At 33.2% G+C, this 19,330-nt stretch overlaps 1 protein-coding gene across 1 annotated transcript in view; it reads right to left on the bottom strand.

The window, feature by feature from the left end:
* LOC145291392 (brefeldin A-inhibited guanine nucleotide-exchange protein 3-like) overlaps positions 1-19,330 on the bottom strand; it is a 230,040-nt gene that overhangs the window by 92,780 nt on the left and 117,930 nt on the right. The window contains exons 15-20 of the mRNA XM_080137186.1: positions 18,055-18,215; positions 16,200-16,356; positions 9,180-9,338; positions 6,150-6,368; positions 4,240-4,468; positions 3,012-3,137 (exon numbers count right to left, since the gene is read on the bottom strand). Of these exons, the coding sequence (XP_079993312.1) occupies positions 3,012-3,137; positions 4,240-4,468; positions 6,150-6,368; positions 9,180-9,338; positions 16,200-16,356; positions 18,055-18,215 (1,051 nt within the window). The remainder of the gene's footprint in view (positions 1-3,011; positions 3,138-4,239; positions 4,469-6,149; positions 6,369-9,179; positions 9,339-16,199; positions 16,357-18,054; positions 18,216-19,330) is intronic.

Consider the following 19,330-nt stretch of genomic DNA (forward strand, 5'->3'; position numbering starts at 1 on the left):
ACTCAGCTTCCTTAAAATCGTTTAAAGGAATTTTTTGGAGTTTAAAATTTCTCTCTGCTGAATCTAATATTTTAAACTTTTATATTGTTTATTTTTCTTAAAAATATACTGCACGTTTTACAAATATTTTCAGATATGCCTGCACATACGAACACTTCAGATCTATTACCAATTTGTGAAATACTCTTGAGGATTTTTTTTACCTAGGAATCTTTTATTAGATTTTACTTAAGTAAATTCTAACTTAAATAATTGTTGTTTAGGAGAGGTAATTGTTTTAACTTCCTAATAAATTATGTTTAAAGAACACAAAAGAAACACAAACTTCTTTTTAAACAATAACAATGAAGAATATTTTATTTGTAGCAGGAATTGGCAGGTCGGGAAGAAGGAGAAGAAAGTTCTTTAAGATCCTCGAAGGTCAGTCAGTACTGTGTCATCCCCAGCTGGATAGCAGTTGTCTCAAATCAAGACCGTTAATGCTATAGCGAGATGTCTGGTGGACAAGGGACAAAAGAGGACAGATGTTGCTAGGCTGGCGGTCAGATTCTGACTGGCTGATGTTCCCTCAAGACTTTTAGGGAGCAGATAAATCAATGCGCCCTGTTAGCTGATAGGTCAGCCTGTGGCCGGAGAACTCAGAGGGGGCCATTGATTCACCAGAGAAAATAGTGTGACTACTACAGTTGTTTTCTCTGGAATGTCACTTTAATTGGGCAATCTTTAAAATTTGGACATTTTCTCCTTCTGGCCTTCATCTAAAATGTCTTCTTTACTCCTTTATATATATATTTTTCTATTTTACTCCTTTTTATATGTTTTCTGCATTCCTTATCTACTCCTTCCCCTACAGCTGTTTTTCGATGCTTTAATCTAAATGTTCTTAAGTTAGTTTTTTTTTGTATAACTTTTATATTTGTATAATGCTAGCTTTTATTCACTTCTGATGAAATACCATGACTTAAAAAGTTTTTCCTACTGTTTTTCTCATTTTCATCCTTATTGATCTGATGATACAAAAACAGAAAATACTATGTTGAGATTTTAAGGGCGTTTAGAAAGAGATTCTATTGGTAGAGGCCAGCATTCTTCAAATGGGGTATCAGTCCAAAACTCATCCTTGTCATAGACTATTTGACTAAGATAGGCATGACAGTTCCCCACCCTCCCTATAGTCCAGACCTTGCTCCCTGTGATTTATAGTTATTCTCCAAGCTCAAGGAAAGCCTTAGAGGCCATCATTATGAGACAATTGAGGAGATGAACGAGGCTATGATGAGGGTCATTGACATGCTCTCACAAAAGGACTTCCATGGGGCCTTCCAGAAGTTGTTGGAATGCTACAACAAACGCATTGCAGCTAGAAGAGATTTCTTTGAAGGGAACTAGAATTTCATGTCTATACTATCAATAAAAGTGCCCATACGAAAAAAAAGTCTGGAAACTTATTGAAGGCGCCTTGTATTTCACTGAAGAGTTGTTTCCCATTCTCTAAAATATTTGTTATTTCAGTTTTTGAAAATAAACTTCAAATGAACATAAAATTCTTACAAGTTCATTTTTTTAAGGAAAGGAGACAGAGCATGTTGCTATAAAAGTTCAATACAAAATGATCCACCTGCTAAAATGGATAAAATGCTTGATAAAAATCAAATAGGTGTTGTGACATGTCCATCATATGGATAATTAATAATGAACTCTTCTACTTATTATAAAGATTAAGAGAATATGTTTCTTAGCATTAGCACAAAACTTATGTACAAGTTATGATGTATAACTACACACTTTATTTTTTGTATTTGTTTTTCTATTTAATATATTTTGTTTCCAGTAAATACAGAGTTGTGTCTTTCTTCTAAACCCTTATGGGACCACAACAATAGGAAAATTTTAAAAGAGAGAAATGTGTTGTATACGTTTGCCAATTTTTCTGTTCATATTGTCTTAAGGAAATGACTTCCAAAGAAAATGGTCCAATTTCATGTACAGTTTGAATGCTGAAAGAAACGTGATAAATAAAGACCTGGCTAATTGGAAGTCAACATGCAAAACGAACACTAAACCAAATAAAAGAAGATGGTGGTGGTAACTTGACAACATTTGATTTTGTCATAAGTTCTACAGAAATTGTATGAAGGGTTTTTATGAAGGGGTTTTAAAAATCTGACGTCAAAGGTGAAAATAGAAAGTATTATTTATTCTTTCTCTATCGTTATGCTCGAAACTAAAATATTGACATCATTCATATTTTAAAAAAAATGTAATATTGTAAGAATCCATACTAATCTTTACTTATACAGACGAAACTACAGAAGATCTCTGCCTACAATAGATACTATATTTACAAAAAGGCAAACTTTGTCGATTTGGCATTTCTTTAGGTTATTATCATCTCCTAGAATTAACTTGAAACGGATGTTGCAATAATGCAAGGTGATTTACTATGATGATTGAAACAAGCAGAGAGTACTGAAAATCAGGAGAGATTTACTGTTAGCCAAACTCTAGGGAACACCACCTATTTTTGCCATAAGAAAAGATTTGTGCCTTAATCAGTGAGAAATAAGTCATGCACAAATATAAATGGAAACAAATTAAAATGAGCCAAAAATTAATATTTTTATAAAAATAGTATTTTTACATTTTTTGTTGTTCATTGCAATTGTTTTCTGTCGATCAAGAACAACTTAAATGATCTTGTCGATCAAGAACGATTAAAATGAATGCAAATTTACTCAAGTTATACTAACATGGTTTGTGTTTACAGTATTATCTAGAATTGGTTTGATAAGAAAAACAACATAGTTAATCCTGCTTTTTAAATCTGATTTATACTGCCAGGTTCCTTCATCTGCATGTGTGTCCTTTTTCAGACTGATGTTTTTAAATACTATTACAAGTTTATAAACTTGCTTACGATAGTCTAAATATATTTTTATCAAATTTCATAAGTTGAAAATTGGTTATGAACAGTAATTCACAATAGAAATGGATTAAAATGTTTTGCTTACTTATATGATCCATCCACATTTGGAATACTCATTACAGGTTGTTCCTGGTGAACTTTAGGAAGGCTGGATTGGTTATTGCCAGCGCTGAAGTACGTATGTTCTAATCTTGCTATGTGGCTGCAGCATCTGTGGAAGAACAAACAATTTTATAGATTTAAATTGCCCTTTTGTCTTGACATTGACCAAATAGTTTATAAATTATCAAGTTAGGAAGAATGTCTTGCAGTATAGTCAGCATTATATATATATATATATATATATATATATATATATATATATATATATATATAGAGAGAGAGAGAGAGAGAGAGAGAGAGAGAGAAAGAGAGAGAGATTTTTTTTTACATAGGCATCACCACATTATCAAGGCCAAGAGGCCACTCAAGGATAAGGGTTAAAGAGTGTACAGTAGAAATTGGACAATATAGTAAACATTAGTAATGAAAATTTGGTAAATTTGATAACTTATATGGAACGGCTCATCAAGAACTTATTTACGTTAGACTTGAACACAACCATATTGTAGTCAGCCGGAAAGCAGGAAAACGGAAGACAATTCCACAGGCATGCAGTTCTAAGAAAGAAGCTTTGTTCATGGAATCTACGTTTAGGTTTAGGCACAGATAAAGAGTGGGGGGAATTATTGATAGTGTTTACAGCTAGACGAGTGTTTCTTGTGAAAGTTTGGCGAGGGGGGACCATAGATTGAAGCTCAGTCGAACACTTTCCATGAAAATAACGATACATCAGAGACAAACTCGCAACATCTCTTCTGTGAGAAAGAGGTTGCAAGGAAGAGAAAAGGACATCTCCTACGAGGCTACGAAATCTATTTTGAACTCTATCAAGGCAGGACAAGTCCTTTCTAGCAGCTCCTGCCTAGATGTGGCAACAGTATTCCATCCTTGGACGTACCTGGCTCTTATATAGATAGAGAATAGCATCAGCAGTGAGATCTACCGGATCGATAGAAAGATCCCACCATTTTTCCAGCGGCCTCAGATATATGCTAACTTAACTACTCTCAATTATTAGACTTAGGAATAAGAAAATTGATAAGAATAATCTCCTATTTCTATTGTTTTTCTTAGGTTCCTTAGCCAGAAGATCACAGCATGGAGTACTCAATAAATACAATTTGTCTTTAATATAAAAATGATTGGTTGCAATCAAGTTTTGTGATTTTTGTAGTATTTAAACAAGAAAAAATTATGAAGCAAAGTGTTACCTGAATATGTGTTTCCAGCAGTCCGCTGCATGGCTGCCCATCTCTAGCCCTACAGACATAACTACATCCATGCTGAGCACATGGGCTGCATGGAGCCTAACCAGTTTGGGCCGGTTTGGTAGTATAGGTGCTTTTATACCCTTTCTTTCTGGAAGTGTTGTACGTTCCTCAACAACACAAGACGTGTTAGCAAGCTGTGTAAATACGGCTGCACACCGTTTCTGAAGACCTGCCAAAAAGAAAATAATTTTCAAACATCTTTCTTACTTTCTTAATAACATGTTTCTATTATTATTAGTTATTAATTTTAACATATTTTTTACTAATCTGTCAATTAATCAGTTTTCAATTATAATAACTAAATAAATTAAAATAAAAAATAATTTTCAATAACTATAGCAATTAATATTTGTTAATATATAGCCAAAATGTTGGTATTTGAGGAAAATTTTGACTGGGTATACTAACGCAAGTTGGAAAGATATGAAGATCTATAAGAACAATGTGTCAGGAATAGTTAGAAAGCCATTGTATTTCCTACAATGCCAAGGTTTTTTTGCCAACTTGACTTCAACATTCTTGCATAATCTTGATCTTTCTCCATCAGACAAGAGGAAATACATAAAGAAAACAAAACAAAACTATCTGCATCAACAAGAATATGGAAATTCCACAGAATGATGACAATCCAACAAAAAGATTGGTGGTATCAGATGCTGCTGAGGTGCTCTGAGTTTGTGGTAAAACTATGGCTGAACCCAGAATGATCATTTGATGAAGGCTTTGATTGCGGACAATGTTGCTATATAAGCAACAGTTATTGTATAGACATTTCATATATATGTATACTCGCAGGGAGACCCAACGTTACTAAAGATTGAATGAGAATCAACGAATATTCTATACTTTCAATAATTTTATTGTCATCGAAATCAGTGAAATCACTCATTCGTCAATCAAATCGATTGATTTTATGCTCTAGTCGAGAACCTATCGCGGTGCACTGGGAAGAAGCTCATATACTTCCCTGCAGTGACTTAGCCCATAGTATACAGTAGTCTACATTGCACTGTAGAGAACCTACTATTGATTTTATGAAATTATTTTTATACAATGACTTGAATTAAAGTTTAAAATTCAAAAGTCAAGTATCATGGATCGATTATGCTCTAAACAGAAATATTAATTTCGAATGCATCCCTGTCTTATCAAAGAACCTACTGTTGATTTTATACCCCGGGCACTCCTGTGCGTGGTGATAAAACTTCTCAAATGCACCTTTGATGTTAGGCTGTATAAAAGTGTTAACCTTGATCAAAATCGAACTGTTCCTTCTTACATGGGATTTGTTTCATTATTGGTTTTTGATACTTATCAGGGGTATTCCGATACAAAAACTATCCAAGAAAACCGCTAGACACATAAAGTACATTTGCGTGAAATTTCATAAAAATCGGCCCAGCCACTTAGGAGTTCATAGAAAATGAACACACATACAAAGTACCTTTTATATATAAGTAGAGATTAATGAATCAATAAATTAAAGCCTCATAAAGGTTAAATTATTTTTGTCAACTTTTCCTTTTAATATACTTTTTTTTTTCATTTGGAAAGTAATTACTGTGTAGGTGCATAGTTTTCCAGATTTCAAATACCTATAGGGTTGTTTCAAGAGGTTGGGACCGACTCCTGAAAAAATTGCTGACTACCAGTGTTTGAAAGTTGGTAGGAAAAAATATCATACTCTCCACTGAATCTGGTTTTAAAAAATTTGGACTGATTTTACAATGATATTGACTATATGGTTATTTTAGAGTTCCTGTCATAAATATTAGTTGTCTCTCCAGGACTTGAGAGCTCAGTCAACTAATATTTCACCTATAAGATGTACGAGTTTCCTGAATAGTTACCTAAAATGCAACACAATTTTGCTGCTTTCTGCAGACCATCAAGGCTGTGACACACAGCTTCTCTTGCTCTCATAGTTTCTTCCTTGGCACCTTCTGTGCCCAGCATCAAAGCCAAGCTACTGGTTATACCACATGAACTTTTTCCATTCAAAAGAACAGAAACAACATCCAACACTCCATCCCAGCAGGTCGACAAAATATGTTTAGATATTTTTTTACCTGAAAAATGAATAATATTTTTGAAGATAGGATTCAGAAAAATGATAAAAAACAATTAACAGGTAAAAGAAAAGAAAACAGTTAACAAGTAAAAGAAAAAACAGGTAAAATAAAATAAAAAATTATCAGGTAAAAGAAACAATTAAGAGGTAAAAGAAAAGAACAACAGGTAAAGAAAAACAATTAAAAGGTAAAAAGAAAAAACAACAGGTAAAAGAAAAAAAACAATTGACAGGTAAAAAGAAAAAAACAATTGACAAGTAAAAGAAAAAAAAACAATTACCAGGTAAAGAAAAAACAATTAACAGGTAAAAGAAAAAAAACAATTAACAAGTTAAAAAAACAATTAACAGATAAAAGAAAAAAATAACTAATCAGTAAAAAAAAAAACAACAGGTAAAAAAACAGTTAACATTGCACATTTTCAGGTATGAAATCTTGATTTATTATTCAGATAAGAATTTATGTTGTTGCAAGTTTTTTTATCATAAGTTCATGTTTGTGAATATGTGAAAATTAGGTGTTATTTATTATTTCAAACTTCATTCATGTTAGCATGACTCTGGGGAGAATATGAGCATAAATAGTTGAGCCAAGAGGAGATATGAGAAAGCAGAGATAGCACAGCTCAGGGAAAACGGAGAGTCGAAGAAGGCAGTATTATTAAGTGAAGGTGTAGAAAGCAGATAGTATGACAAAGTGAAGGAGGGGCGGGCAGTACATGAAAGAATTGTGGGAATAAGAAAGCATAGTAGAACTTGGATTTTAACTGCAAGTCCAAGGAACCTGCCTTCTTTTATTTGCCTACTAATTTGGACCTTAATTTCTATTAATAGTGTTTTTTTCCAATAATACATAGTCACAAAATTGCTTCCCTGAGAGCTACAACATGGTCTTCTTCAAATCCAATGTCAATAAACGCTTTCCATAAACTTTCTCTAAATCATCAAATTTTATTTTTCCATTTATTGTTTTAATTACCTTCATAATATTCTTCATCATTCAACTAACAATGTGTCCATCTCATTAACCCATGTACTTGAGTGACTTTTATACTTGAAAAAAAATGGTGATTTATCAGTAAATAAAAATAATCAACAAGGAATAAAATGACGTAAAATTGTTTTTCTATTCTTTACGGTGGAAATTGATCAAGTAATTTTACTTTTATAAATAAAATCACTGGAAATTTGTAGGCATAAAGAAAATCACTGATTGTAAACTATTTCTGATGAGCTATTTTAAATTTGATTTTCTACTTGATCCATTTGCATGAGTTTTAGTGTATGTTATTTTCTTTATGCCACTGGTATGTACATCATAAAGATTTTTCTTTAGTTTTGTTTTTTCTTGGGGGATGGTTAGAGACAAGGACCTTATTTTTTTTCTTCTTAATTCCCAAATGCTATCGTTCACCCTTCATAACATCATCTATTTTCACGTATATATATTTCGTCCATTTACCATCACTGGAGGAAAAAAAAAAGAAAAAATGTATAAAATTCTGAAAATGGCATCTATCACCGAAATATTAATTTTAAACAAATAAATATTTGTTATTTTCATAATATCGTGTTGTGATTTGGCTTATAAAAGTATTTCATATGCATTTTATTTTAAAATGCATATATTATATATATATATTAGGAAATTAAAGTATGGAGAATTATTGAGATAATGAAAAGTCAATATGCAAGGTGGAGTTTAAACACAAGAGGAAAAATATCGACAATAGAAAAGTATATACTGGTGCATATAATTATCAATTCAACAGAGAGGATATATTAATGAGAGTAGGGGTTATAAAAGCTCTTTATTTCGAAGTCTAATGCGTCTCAACAGAAGAGGAGAGAGGGTGCTAGGTAACAAATTAGGAATGCTGCGTCTAGTGATAGCACATTAGGAATTAAATATTAGGATATTTTGCATAAAAGGTATATAGTAGAGAGGGGTGGGAGAGATAGCGGGGAGATTATTGAGATAATGGTGGAACTGTAATTAAGCCAGAATGGGTTTTTAACACATTGGAGATTAATAGCACAGTATAGGATTGAGGGTTTACCATGATACTGTAGGAGATATAATTAAAGTCCAATGAGTGTGAAATATGATGACGTATACAATTAAAGTAAAAGATAAAATAATTTATAAAAGTAAAAGTGAGAAGGAAAAAATGCTAAAATAATCTCATAAAATAAAGGAATAATAGCATAAGTTTGATTAAGGTGGTATATAGTAATGGATAATAAAATACCAAATTTTTATACATATAATCCTGCCGAGGAGCAGAATGAGATGCACTCAAAACAGCAAAGATAGTGTGACCTTGATTAGGGAATATCTGCTAATGATATAAGCAGTCTGTTTTCAAAGGTGTTTAAGATTTTAATGAGATTACAAGGGGTAAGAAACGATAAAACACTTAGGGGCTTCACCAGAGTGACCGCCGAGTACCAAGAGAACCAGAACAGCTGAATTTGGTGACGTCATTCACTGAACATCCTAGGAGGAGTAAGGGATACAATAGTAAGTATGGTTTAAATCTCCATGATAATCAGAGCAAAACATATTTAAGTGTACGTTTCTTTCTTCTTTGCTTTCATTTATAGCTTTTTAGGTCATTATTTAAAATTGTCTTCATCGTAATAATCTTCTTTATGAGAATAATTATTTTCGGCAAAACATCAAATTGTCAGATACATTGCTATTTAGGTTTAACATGGAAAATATGAAGCAATAATTTTGTATATAAAATCACTCAATAGAGAACAAATAATTAAAGATAATTATCCAAGATTACATTACACCTACCAGCAGCTATAGAATTCTTGTTTGGCCGTAATCTCTCTCCGGTCAGTTGATCCTGGCCATCTTCTTCTTCATCATCATCAGAAAGTAATGTATCACAGCTGGAACGGGCATCCGTCAAAATCTGGCCACACAGCTCATGGCTACCAAGTCCATCAATATCTAAAATGCAATCACAATTCAATCAGATAGAAATCTTTTACTTATATAAAATGGTTATGGGTAAAGTTAATGTAAAAGTAACATTAAAAAGAAAAAAAAAATGTTTTAAAGCAGTTTTTATATGCAGCAACAGCATGTTATAAAATAACACGAGCGTATGGAAGCAAGGAGAACAAACGAAGTAATTTGGTTTTAAACCTTTATTGAGGGTCAAAGTGAATAAGCTTATATATCCTCAATCAAAGCCGGAACGGTCAGCCGGGCGTCAGGAAGGCCGGAATAGGGATTAGAGAGGTTGGGATCCTGGCCTGATCAGGTTCGGGCAGGTACAGGGGCCTAGATGCTGGTGCGGTCTAGGATCCGGGACTGGAACAAGCGGTGATATGGTGACTAGGCGCTTTGAATCAACTGCTGTCGCTGAGCTGCCGCTGCTACTGCTGGATGGAGCTGAAGGGAACGGCTGTCGCTGCTGCTACTGCTGGATGGAGCTGAAGGGAACGGCTATTGCTGCTGCCGCTGCTGCTGCTAGAAAGTTGAGGGGAACGGCTGTTGCTGCTGCTGCTGCTAGAAGGTTGAGGGGAACGGCTGTTGCTGCTGCTGCTGCTAGGTGGAGCTGAAGGGGACGGCTATTGCTGCTGCCGCTGCTGCTCGAAAGTTGAGGGGAACGGCTGTTGCTGCTGCTGCTGCTAGAAGGTTGAGGGGAACGGCTGTCGCTGGTATGGTGCGAAGAGTTGAGGGGAACAGCTGTGTCCGCTTCTACTGGTAGCGAGGCGACCTGCCCTGGCCAGCGATCTGCTGGAAAACTGACTTTTTCTCTGACGGCCGGCTTATTTATACAGCACGTGCGGACGTAGTAAAAGGCACATCGGCTCCGGCGTCAAAATGGCCGTCGTATTTTTTATTTGTGTTTGTTTTTTGTGCTTTAATGAATTGTAGAGAATTATCTGTTTGGTGTGTGTGTGCATGTGTTACATCGATTTAAAGCTGAGAAAGTTGTGAATGTAACCTAGTCGGTGTCGTATTGTTGGGGTGTTTTGTGGAATCATTATTTGCGTTTTTATGCTATCTGAGTTGCGTTTACGGTAGTGTCTGTGATTTTTTATTTAGGTTTTTCTTTTGCTGTGCAACTTTCTCTGGAGGTTTTCTATGTTGAAGTAAGGTGCGAGTTGTTTTAATGATGTGTGTATCTCAAGGGATGGGATTTGAAATTGTCCTGTGTATTTATTGTGTTTGACTACGTTGTAACGGCGAACAGATTTGTCTTAGGGTCGCCATTGTTGCTGCCGTCATTGCCTTGCTGATTTCCGGTTTATTCATGGAAATGTAGAGAGATATGCGAATATAACAAGCATAAAAGTTAAACAATCATATTTTTTAATAAAATTATAAGACAACTTTATGTGTATTGGCTTTCCTCACGACTTTAAATGCACATTGAATCATTTTCTTTATTGAAATCAAAAATTTATTGAAATCAAAAATTTATTGAAATCAAAAATACACTATTATCAGAATTATGTAAATAATCAGTCATTTGAAATTTTTGTTATTAGTTAAAAAAAAAATGAATTATTTTACAACTCTTCAAAATTTTAAAGGAATTTGAAAACATTTAAACTGTCAAATAGAAAGTCATTTAAATTGACTTTTAAATTATTAGCAACTCTTCCAGTTTAAAGAGATTTGAAATTTTAAAAGCCAGTTACATCCAATCATTTTATAAAGATTAAAATAATATTACCTTAATAAACATCAGTGATAGTTTTATTATCTGGTTTAATTGATAATTTTATGACCTAATGATAGCATAATAATTAAATTTAACTTCCAAATCTCAAAAAATAAAAAAATAAAAATAACATTTGGTAAAAACAAAGAAACGGTTTCAAAATACTTTTTTAAAATAAGAAATGAAAGTAAAAAAACTATGATGTTGCTTAGGTGTCATTTTACTTTTATTTTTTTTCATAGAAATCGTTAATAGCAGTCAAAATCCTCTCTCCAATCCTGCCATATTTGGTGTTAGCCTACGTCTTAAACACTCCCAAATATGATGGATAATAATAATAATGAAATAAAAATATGAACGATAGGATTTAAAAAATGGAGAAGAAAAACCTTAAGAGTGAAACAGCTAAAAATGGTTCATTTCTAACTGTTTCACTTTTGAAAAATCTCACGTAAAACGGGCGAACCGTTGAGCATTTAGATTTTTCCTCCATATTTTATATCACATGTAAATCTGACATGCAAAATTGTGAATGACACACACATCTCTTGGCACTGTCCTGATCCAGTTCAGGAATTATCTGGGGATTTTTGATAGATATTATCTTTGTGATAACATTTACATTTACACATAAAACTTGAGCAACATGTGGAGGGAAATAAAAATCCAAGGATTATGAACCCCATTTGAAGTTTGATAAGTTGTTCTATTTTTTTTTAAACCACAACACATTTTAATCTGCCAAAGGTTGATTAAAACTTTTTGAATTACTACTAGGTGGCACTCAATATTCATGAAGCATATCATTGAACAGCGATAGAGCAAAGACTGTTGGACAATGATGAATGAAACTTGGTGGACAAGTCAGACGTACAATGAAGTTTATTTGTATAAAATATCGTTGGATTGCAGAAATGCTTGTGGATTTTATTAACGATTTCATGGATGGCATCACTTATGGACAAACAATGCAATTGTCATTATTTGAAGAATTGATAAAAGGTCTCAAATCAAGTGAAAAATTGAAATCTGACAAATATTGTACCTCGGTGTTGTTGTTATTACTATCATTATCATTGTTATTTTTTATTCCTATTATTATTATTTATTACTATTTTTATTATAATTGCTAATTTTAATTATTAATAATAATTATTATTATTGTTATATTACTCACTAAGTGTAGTCACCCAAGCCATCATCAAAGATTTCTCTTTGAGTACAACTTGTGGTGTTTGTTATCTGGAATCTGAGTAACAACAAGTCTCCTCAGTTTTCCAGTACTCTTTACCACTTTTGATAACCTTTGCATTATCATTTACCATTGATTTCTTGTTGATAGCGACCATTGGTTTTCACTGGAATTTTGGTGGCAATAAGTCTCCCTAAAATCCCAGTCCTCTTTGCACTCATCCAGCGAAGGTCTGGCTTGTACTTTCTCTTCTCAGCCTTTCCATCCTCTTTGGCCCTTTTTATTTATCTGGTATGGTGCCAGTCTATAGTGACATATACAAAAAAAGGGGCACAGAAGGCAGGGGCGCAGAGGGGAGGGCGGTTGTTAACTTACAATTATACTATTTCAGTTTTCATGATTTCATGTGATGTCCCTTTGTGTTTCACATTTGTAGCAGTTTCTGTATGTCCAATTTGTGTCTGTAGCTCATGTGTGTTAGTTTCTGCATTCAAGGGTTTTCCTCAACTGCAGTTTTCATAATTAAAATCTTGAATTGAAAACCATGTCTAATTTCAGAAGAGTTTACGATGGGTAGCTACTCAGTACAAATCCTGGATATGAAAAGTTTTCAGTGGGTAGCTGTTCTGTATAAGCTTCGGACTTTATAATTTTGCAGAGCAAAAGATCTTTCTTATGTTGACATGAAAAAATTATGTGCTGGAATGCTAAAAGATTCCATATTTTTATGGAGCAATTCTGGTTTCTGATTTGTTGCTAGCAGAATGTAACTCCATTTAATTTGTCAGTTTCTATCACCAGTATATATAAATAGAACTTTCCAACTTTCAGGGATTATACCCTGTTAATATATTAAACTGTTTTTATATAATGGGAAAGTCCTTTCAGTTTTCATATTTAATTTTGTTCAATATATATATATATATATATATATATATATGAACAAATGATTAATAAAACATGTTAAAAGACATCTTGAAAAAGAGTTAAAAACATATTTAATTTTAAAAAAGGAAGCACAAGATAAGTGGATAGTCCTTAATCCGCGGAATTTCGAAGAAATACTCTCCTTCTCATCAGAGGGCAGGAATTAGCAAAATGCAGGATCAGATTTTAAAATTAAATATGTTTTTAACTCTTTTTCAAGATTTTTTTTTTTTTTTTTTACATAGGCATCACCACATTATCAAGGCCAAGAGGCCACTCAAGGATAAGGGTTAAAGAGTGTACAGTAGAAATTGGACAATATAGTAATTATTAGTAATGAAAATTTGGTAAACCTGATAACTTATATGGAACGGCTCATCAAGAACTTATTTACGTTAGACTTGAAGACAACCATATTGTAGTCAGCCGGAAAGCAGGAAAACGGAAGACAATTCCACAGGTGAGCAGTTCTAAGAAAGAAGCTTTGTTCATGGAATCTACGTTTAGGTTTAGGCACAGATAAAGAGTGGGGAGAATTATTGATAGTGTTTACAGCTAGACGAGTGTTTCTTGTAAAAGTTTGGCGAGGGGGGACCATAGATTGAAGCTCAGTCGAACACTTTCCATGAAAATAATGATACATCAGAGACAAACTCGCAACATCTCTTCTGTGAGATAGAGGTTGCAAGGAAGAGAAAAGGGCATCTCCTACGAAGTCTATTTTGAACTCTATCAAGGCAGGACAAGTCCTTTCTAGCAGCTCCTGTCCAGATGTGGCAACAGTATTCCATCCTTCGACGTACCTGGCTCTTATATAGATAGAGAATAGCATCAGCAGTGAGATATTTACCGGATCGATAGAAAGATCCCACCATTTTTCCAGCGGCCTTGGCAACAGATTTGATGTACGTGTTCCATTTAAGATCAGGAGTAATGGTCAAGCCCAAAAGCTTGTCAAAACTTGAGGCCTCCTGAAGACGAGAGCCATTCATTTCAATTGATGCCAGATGTGGATCAGAATGTTGATGATGTAAAGAGAGAAGCTTGGTTTTAGATGCATTAAAAGTAACCAGTCACTCCTTACCCCATTGTACTACGTGCTCAAGATCAGAGGAGAGAGAATTGGAGAGAACTTGGTCGTTTACTGTCTTAGATGTGCTACCATAAATGGTAGTGTCGTCAGCATAAATGTCTACAAATGATGTAAGGATGTGATTTGGAAGATCATTAATGTAGATCAGGAAAAGAGTTGGGCCCAGGATGGACCCCTGAGGGACACCGGCATTAATACTGTGAGCTTCTGATTTTTGCCCCTCAACTACTACTCTTATGAACCTATCAGAAAGAAATGATTTAATAATTGAGAAGACATTTCCAGCAATACCATAGCTAGAGATCTTATGAAGTAAACCTTTATGCCATACCCTATCAAAGGCCTTAGATATGTCGAGAGCAATTGCCCTAGAAAGGTTGCCTCCGTCGAGAGATTTGCTAATCCTATGAGATATAACTGTAAGCACATCTGCTGTAGATCTAGCAGAACGGAAACCATATTGAGTGTCACTAAGAAGGTTATTTTTGTTGAGATGGTTGATTACTTCTGTATTTGATGTCTTTTAATATGTTTTATTAATCATTTGTTCATATTATAAGCTCTATTTCCTTTTCGGTTTTATTGAGCTTTTACATCTGGTTGAGATTACTTGTAAATATTAATTCTTTAATATTTATAATATATTTTAAGTTTACCATTTTGATTACCTTGGTAAACTTATTGTAATTTTTATTTATATATATATATATATATATATATATATATATATATATATATATATATATATATATATATATATATAATATATAATGTGTGTGTGTGTGTGTGTGTAAAATAAAGTAAAATAAAATAAGTTGCAACATATAAATAAAAAACCTAGAAAAGTCATTTAGTTCAAATGCCAAAGAAAGTATGTGTGTAAAAAGAAATTGATTTTATTTAGAACTTTCAGGAATCATACCCTGTTAATATATAAAAAATATTGTAACATTATTCGTTGTATCTTCTCAGCCATCTCCCTGATTCCAATCTCTCCTATTCTTTTTTCAAAGATTTTCGGTATTGTTCCTAGTGCTCGACTATTAGTGGTGTTATCTTGACTTTCTTCATTTTCCAGGCCCCTTTTGAGCTCTCTGACTAGTTCCGTGTATTTGCTCCGCTTCTCAGTCTCTTTGATCTTCATTCTGTGGTCTGCTGGAATGACAAAATCTACAATCTGGCAAGACTTTTCCTTCTTATTAACTATTATGATATCCAGTCTTCCTTGCTTGAATGGGTTTATCCATTTGTATATCCATGCCCCATAGGATCGTGTGGTTTTCATTTTCCAGTGCTTGTACCATTTGTTTAGTTTTCAAGATGCAGTTGAGCGTGTCTATTTTTATGTTCTTTTTGGGTTAGTTTGCTACATTCACTTATGTGGTTTCAGTCTCTTTATCCACAGAGTCTGCATTTGCTATTTCTTGTGTCTTGTTGATCCTTGCTTTGATGTGGGTGGTTGTTATTATTAATTATTATTATTCACTCACTCAAAGTTCTCACACAAGTCATCAACAGAGATTGCTCACAAACAATTGGTGGTGTGCCTGGAGTTTAAGTGACAACAAGCCTCTTCAAATTTTTAGTAATCTCCTCCTCTTTTGATAACCTTTGAAAATTAATTTGCATCATTGCAACAACTGCTTACCATTGACTTCTCACTGGCAGTGATTATTCGTTTGCACTGAAATTTGGGTGACAATAAGCCTCCCCAAGATTCCAGTTCTCTTTGCATTCATCCAGTGGAAGCCTAGTTAGTCCTCTCTCTCCTCAGTCATTCCATTCTCCTTGACACCTCTTGATTGTGGTGTGTTGCCAGTCAATGCCGACACTATAATTATTATCATTATTATTATTATTTATTATATTTTTGCTTTAGATTTAAATTGTGATCATTTTGTAGTGAAGTTTTTCACATACCAGTCAGCATACTAATGAGGGGAGATTCATCATCAATTTCATAACCAGCTTCACCCAAAAGATTCCTGGATATCACTTGTTGGTAGACTTCATTTAACCAACTTGGAGACAGGAAGATCATAAGACCACTGTTCAAAATGTTGTCAACGAAGGATTCCTGAAGATAAAAAAAATACAAAACCAGTTATCAATTAATAATACTATAAAGAAAAACAACTCAAATCAAAGTAAAATGTTACATATTTTATGAAATTCTTTTACTAACAAAACCTCAGAGAAAGATTAAATCTGAACAATATATGAAAATGACTAGATTGCAAAGAATGGAGACATATGCTTGGGTTAACAGATATAGAACAGTTGAAGTAGCAAGCTCAGTTAACAGGTAAAGGCCAGGGAAAAGATGTAAAAAAATTATGAGAATGTACCTGATATAAAGAGGGATAAATAAAAACCTGACCAGAAATAGGTTAATTTGGCAGTTACTCTCATAAAGTCATCCAACGCATGCCAGCATGTAAAACAGACATTAAACGGAAATAACAATGATGATAACTTTAAGTGGATATGTGAGACAATGTGATGAACAACAATCCAAATTATATGTAATACCAGGATGATAATGACAAACAACAATCCAGGATGCCATAATGCTAGGATACCGTAATGCTAGAATGTTGTAATGTTAGGATGCTATAATGCTTGGATGCCATTGTACCAGGATGCCGTAATGCTAGGATTCTGTAATGCTAACATACTGTAATGCTTGGATGCTCTCATGTGCATCTTTCTCTTTATCCAATTACTACTAAACAAATTAGTAGGTGACAATGGAAGGTGAATCAGACAAGAAATAGTGGGTGAAGAAGAAGACGTATTAAACACACATAATCCTGTTTGTTAGAAGAGTAAATTGCTATTTTCTCATCAATCACACTGAAAACTTAATTTTACTAAATAATATCTGCAAAGAAACAAATGATGTGAAGTTGATAGCTTGAATGCAAATAAATTTTATTGCGAAATGTAAATGTTGTTTACAATTTTAATACTTGATTGATTTGTTAAAAAAGGAAATGACATTATTCTCTATCAATTTTGCAAAAAAGGATAAGCTAGTATAATATACAATTATGTCTTATTATTTATATATCTGGCTATTTCTCATTTTTGAAGGAAGGGAGGTAATAGAAAATATTGAAAAGTTACCTCTCTTAGTATTTATATAATACTAGTGGGAGTGCCCGGCGTTGCCCGAGTGCGTGTAGGTGGTGTAGTAAGGACCCCCCCCCCCCAAAAAAAAAGTGGTCATAGTGGGGGAGGGGGGATCAAAACAACAATAGGCAGCCCGGGTGGAGAGAAGTTTAAGAATAAAAAAAAGTGGTAGAAAGGCAGGTAGGCTTGAACCTCTAACACAAAGGAGAAACAAAAAGGTTAAAAAAATGTGATATCTTAGCCGATGTCATTCGAAAGATCGAGCTTCAAAACGATACCAATTTGGTCAGGATACATTGCATATGTTTAAAGTTTTTGGCTCACACACACACACTTTTCCTTTTATATATTAAATATCTTGGTTATTTCTCATTTAAAAAAAAAAAAGGAAGAAGGACAATAGAAAAATTTGAAAAATTACCTCCCTTTGTATAATAGATGTTATACTACTAATCTATTATAATTTTAAGTAATTAGGAACTTTTTTTGTAGAAATGCAGGACTATCAACTGGAGTGTAGAATCAGCAGTTAAATAACCATATAAGCAGTATGATTTTACTTTTTATTTATTTATTTATTCATTTTTTAAACCAGTATTAATTATGCAAAAAATGGATTGGAAAAAGAAAATTTTCTCACCTTGGATTCAATAATTTTCCCTTGGAAATTACTGTTGTAAAATCCATTGACAATCAATTTAAGGTTAAGAGAAAGGACAGCGATCGTGGCAACGTAGATACCATCAGCATTTACAATAACAACAGGTTCACTATTTAACGATGGGAAACCTGTCACCATGTCTAGCAGAAGAGATCAAGAAATGACATATGGCAATCATTTAAAAAATGAAACATATTTTAGAAGCAATAAAAGCAAAAGAAATGTTTTTAACAATGAAAATAATTCATCTTTTCTAATTGAAGTGAATGATCCTCGCAAGTGTTTCCTTTTGTTGTATTCAATTAATGAGAAGAACTTTTCAAACTTTAAGATATTTCATATTCAAAGCTATTATAGCCAACTGTACATCTTTTCAATAAAAAGTACATTTTGTGTTAAGTATTTTATTTACAAAGATTATGCATATTTTGAGTGAACATTGCTTCTTCTTTCTTTTACTGTAAAAATGTTGGATATGAAATCCATTATTTAATTCATCTCTGTGTTAACTCCACAACCTATTAAAAATGTTGGATTTGAAATCCATTATTTAATTCATCTCTGTGTTAACTCCACAACCATTGGATTCTTGTGAGATTTCAGTGCAGCATCATTTATTTGAATATTTGTTCCGTACTTAAAATACATTCAACTCTCAATATCACATTTGATCTATATTCATATCTCAATATAGTTTGATATTAAATAGAGAATTATATTTGGACTGAACACATATAATCATAATTCAATATCATGATTATTTTATTATGTACAAGCCCCCAACAAAATTTTAATAAAATTTAAATTAAATTCAAATCACATACAATCCTACAGATTTATAAAATTTTAGTAATTTTATTTTCATTTCTTATCGTAAGAGATTTTTAAGAAAAAAAAATTTAATAATGAATAATAATCTGTGTTGTCACATAAATGCAACATGTACGAATCATTGATTGACATGGCATGCAGAGTCGTCAATTTACACATGATAGCCATCTCCCTATTGTTTCAGTTTTCATGAAAACAGAATGTGCCTTGAAATATTTGGACGTTAGATCTTTTAAATTTATTAAAGAGTCCAAGAGTCTCTTAATATTAAGACTGGATAGAAAGAAGACCAGAGGAAGAGTTAGCTGAAACATGGCAAAACAATGGATGGCTCTCGTCTTGAGGAGGCTCCATGTTTTGACAAGCTTCTGGGTTTGACCTTTACTCCTGATCTGAAATGGAACACGTACATCAAATCTGTTGC

Source organism: Euprymna scolopes, chromosome 12, assembly GCF_053919585.1.
Source record: "Euprymna scolopes isolate OS-2025 chromosome 12, ASM5391958v1, whole genome shotgun sequence".
In the NCBI taxonomy this organism is placed as follows: Eukaryota; Metazoa; Mollusca; class Cephalopoda; order Sepiida; family Sepiolidae; genus Euprymna; species Euprymna scolopes.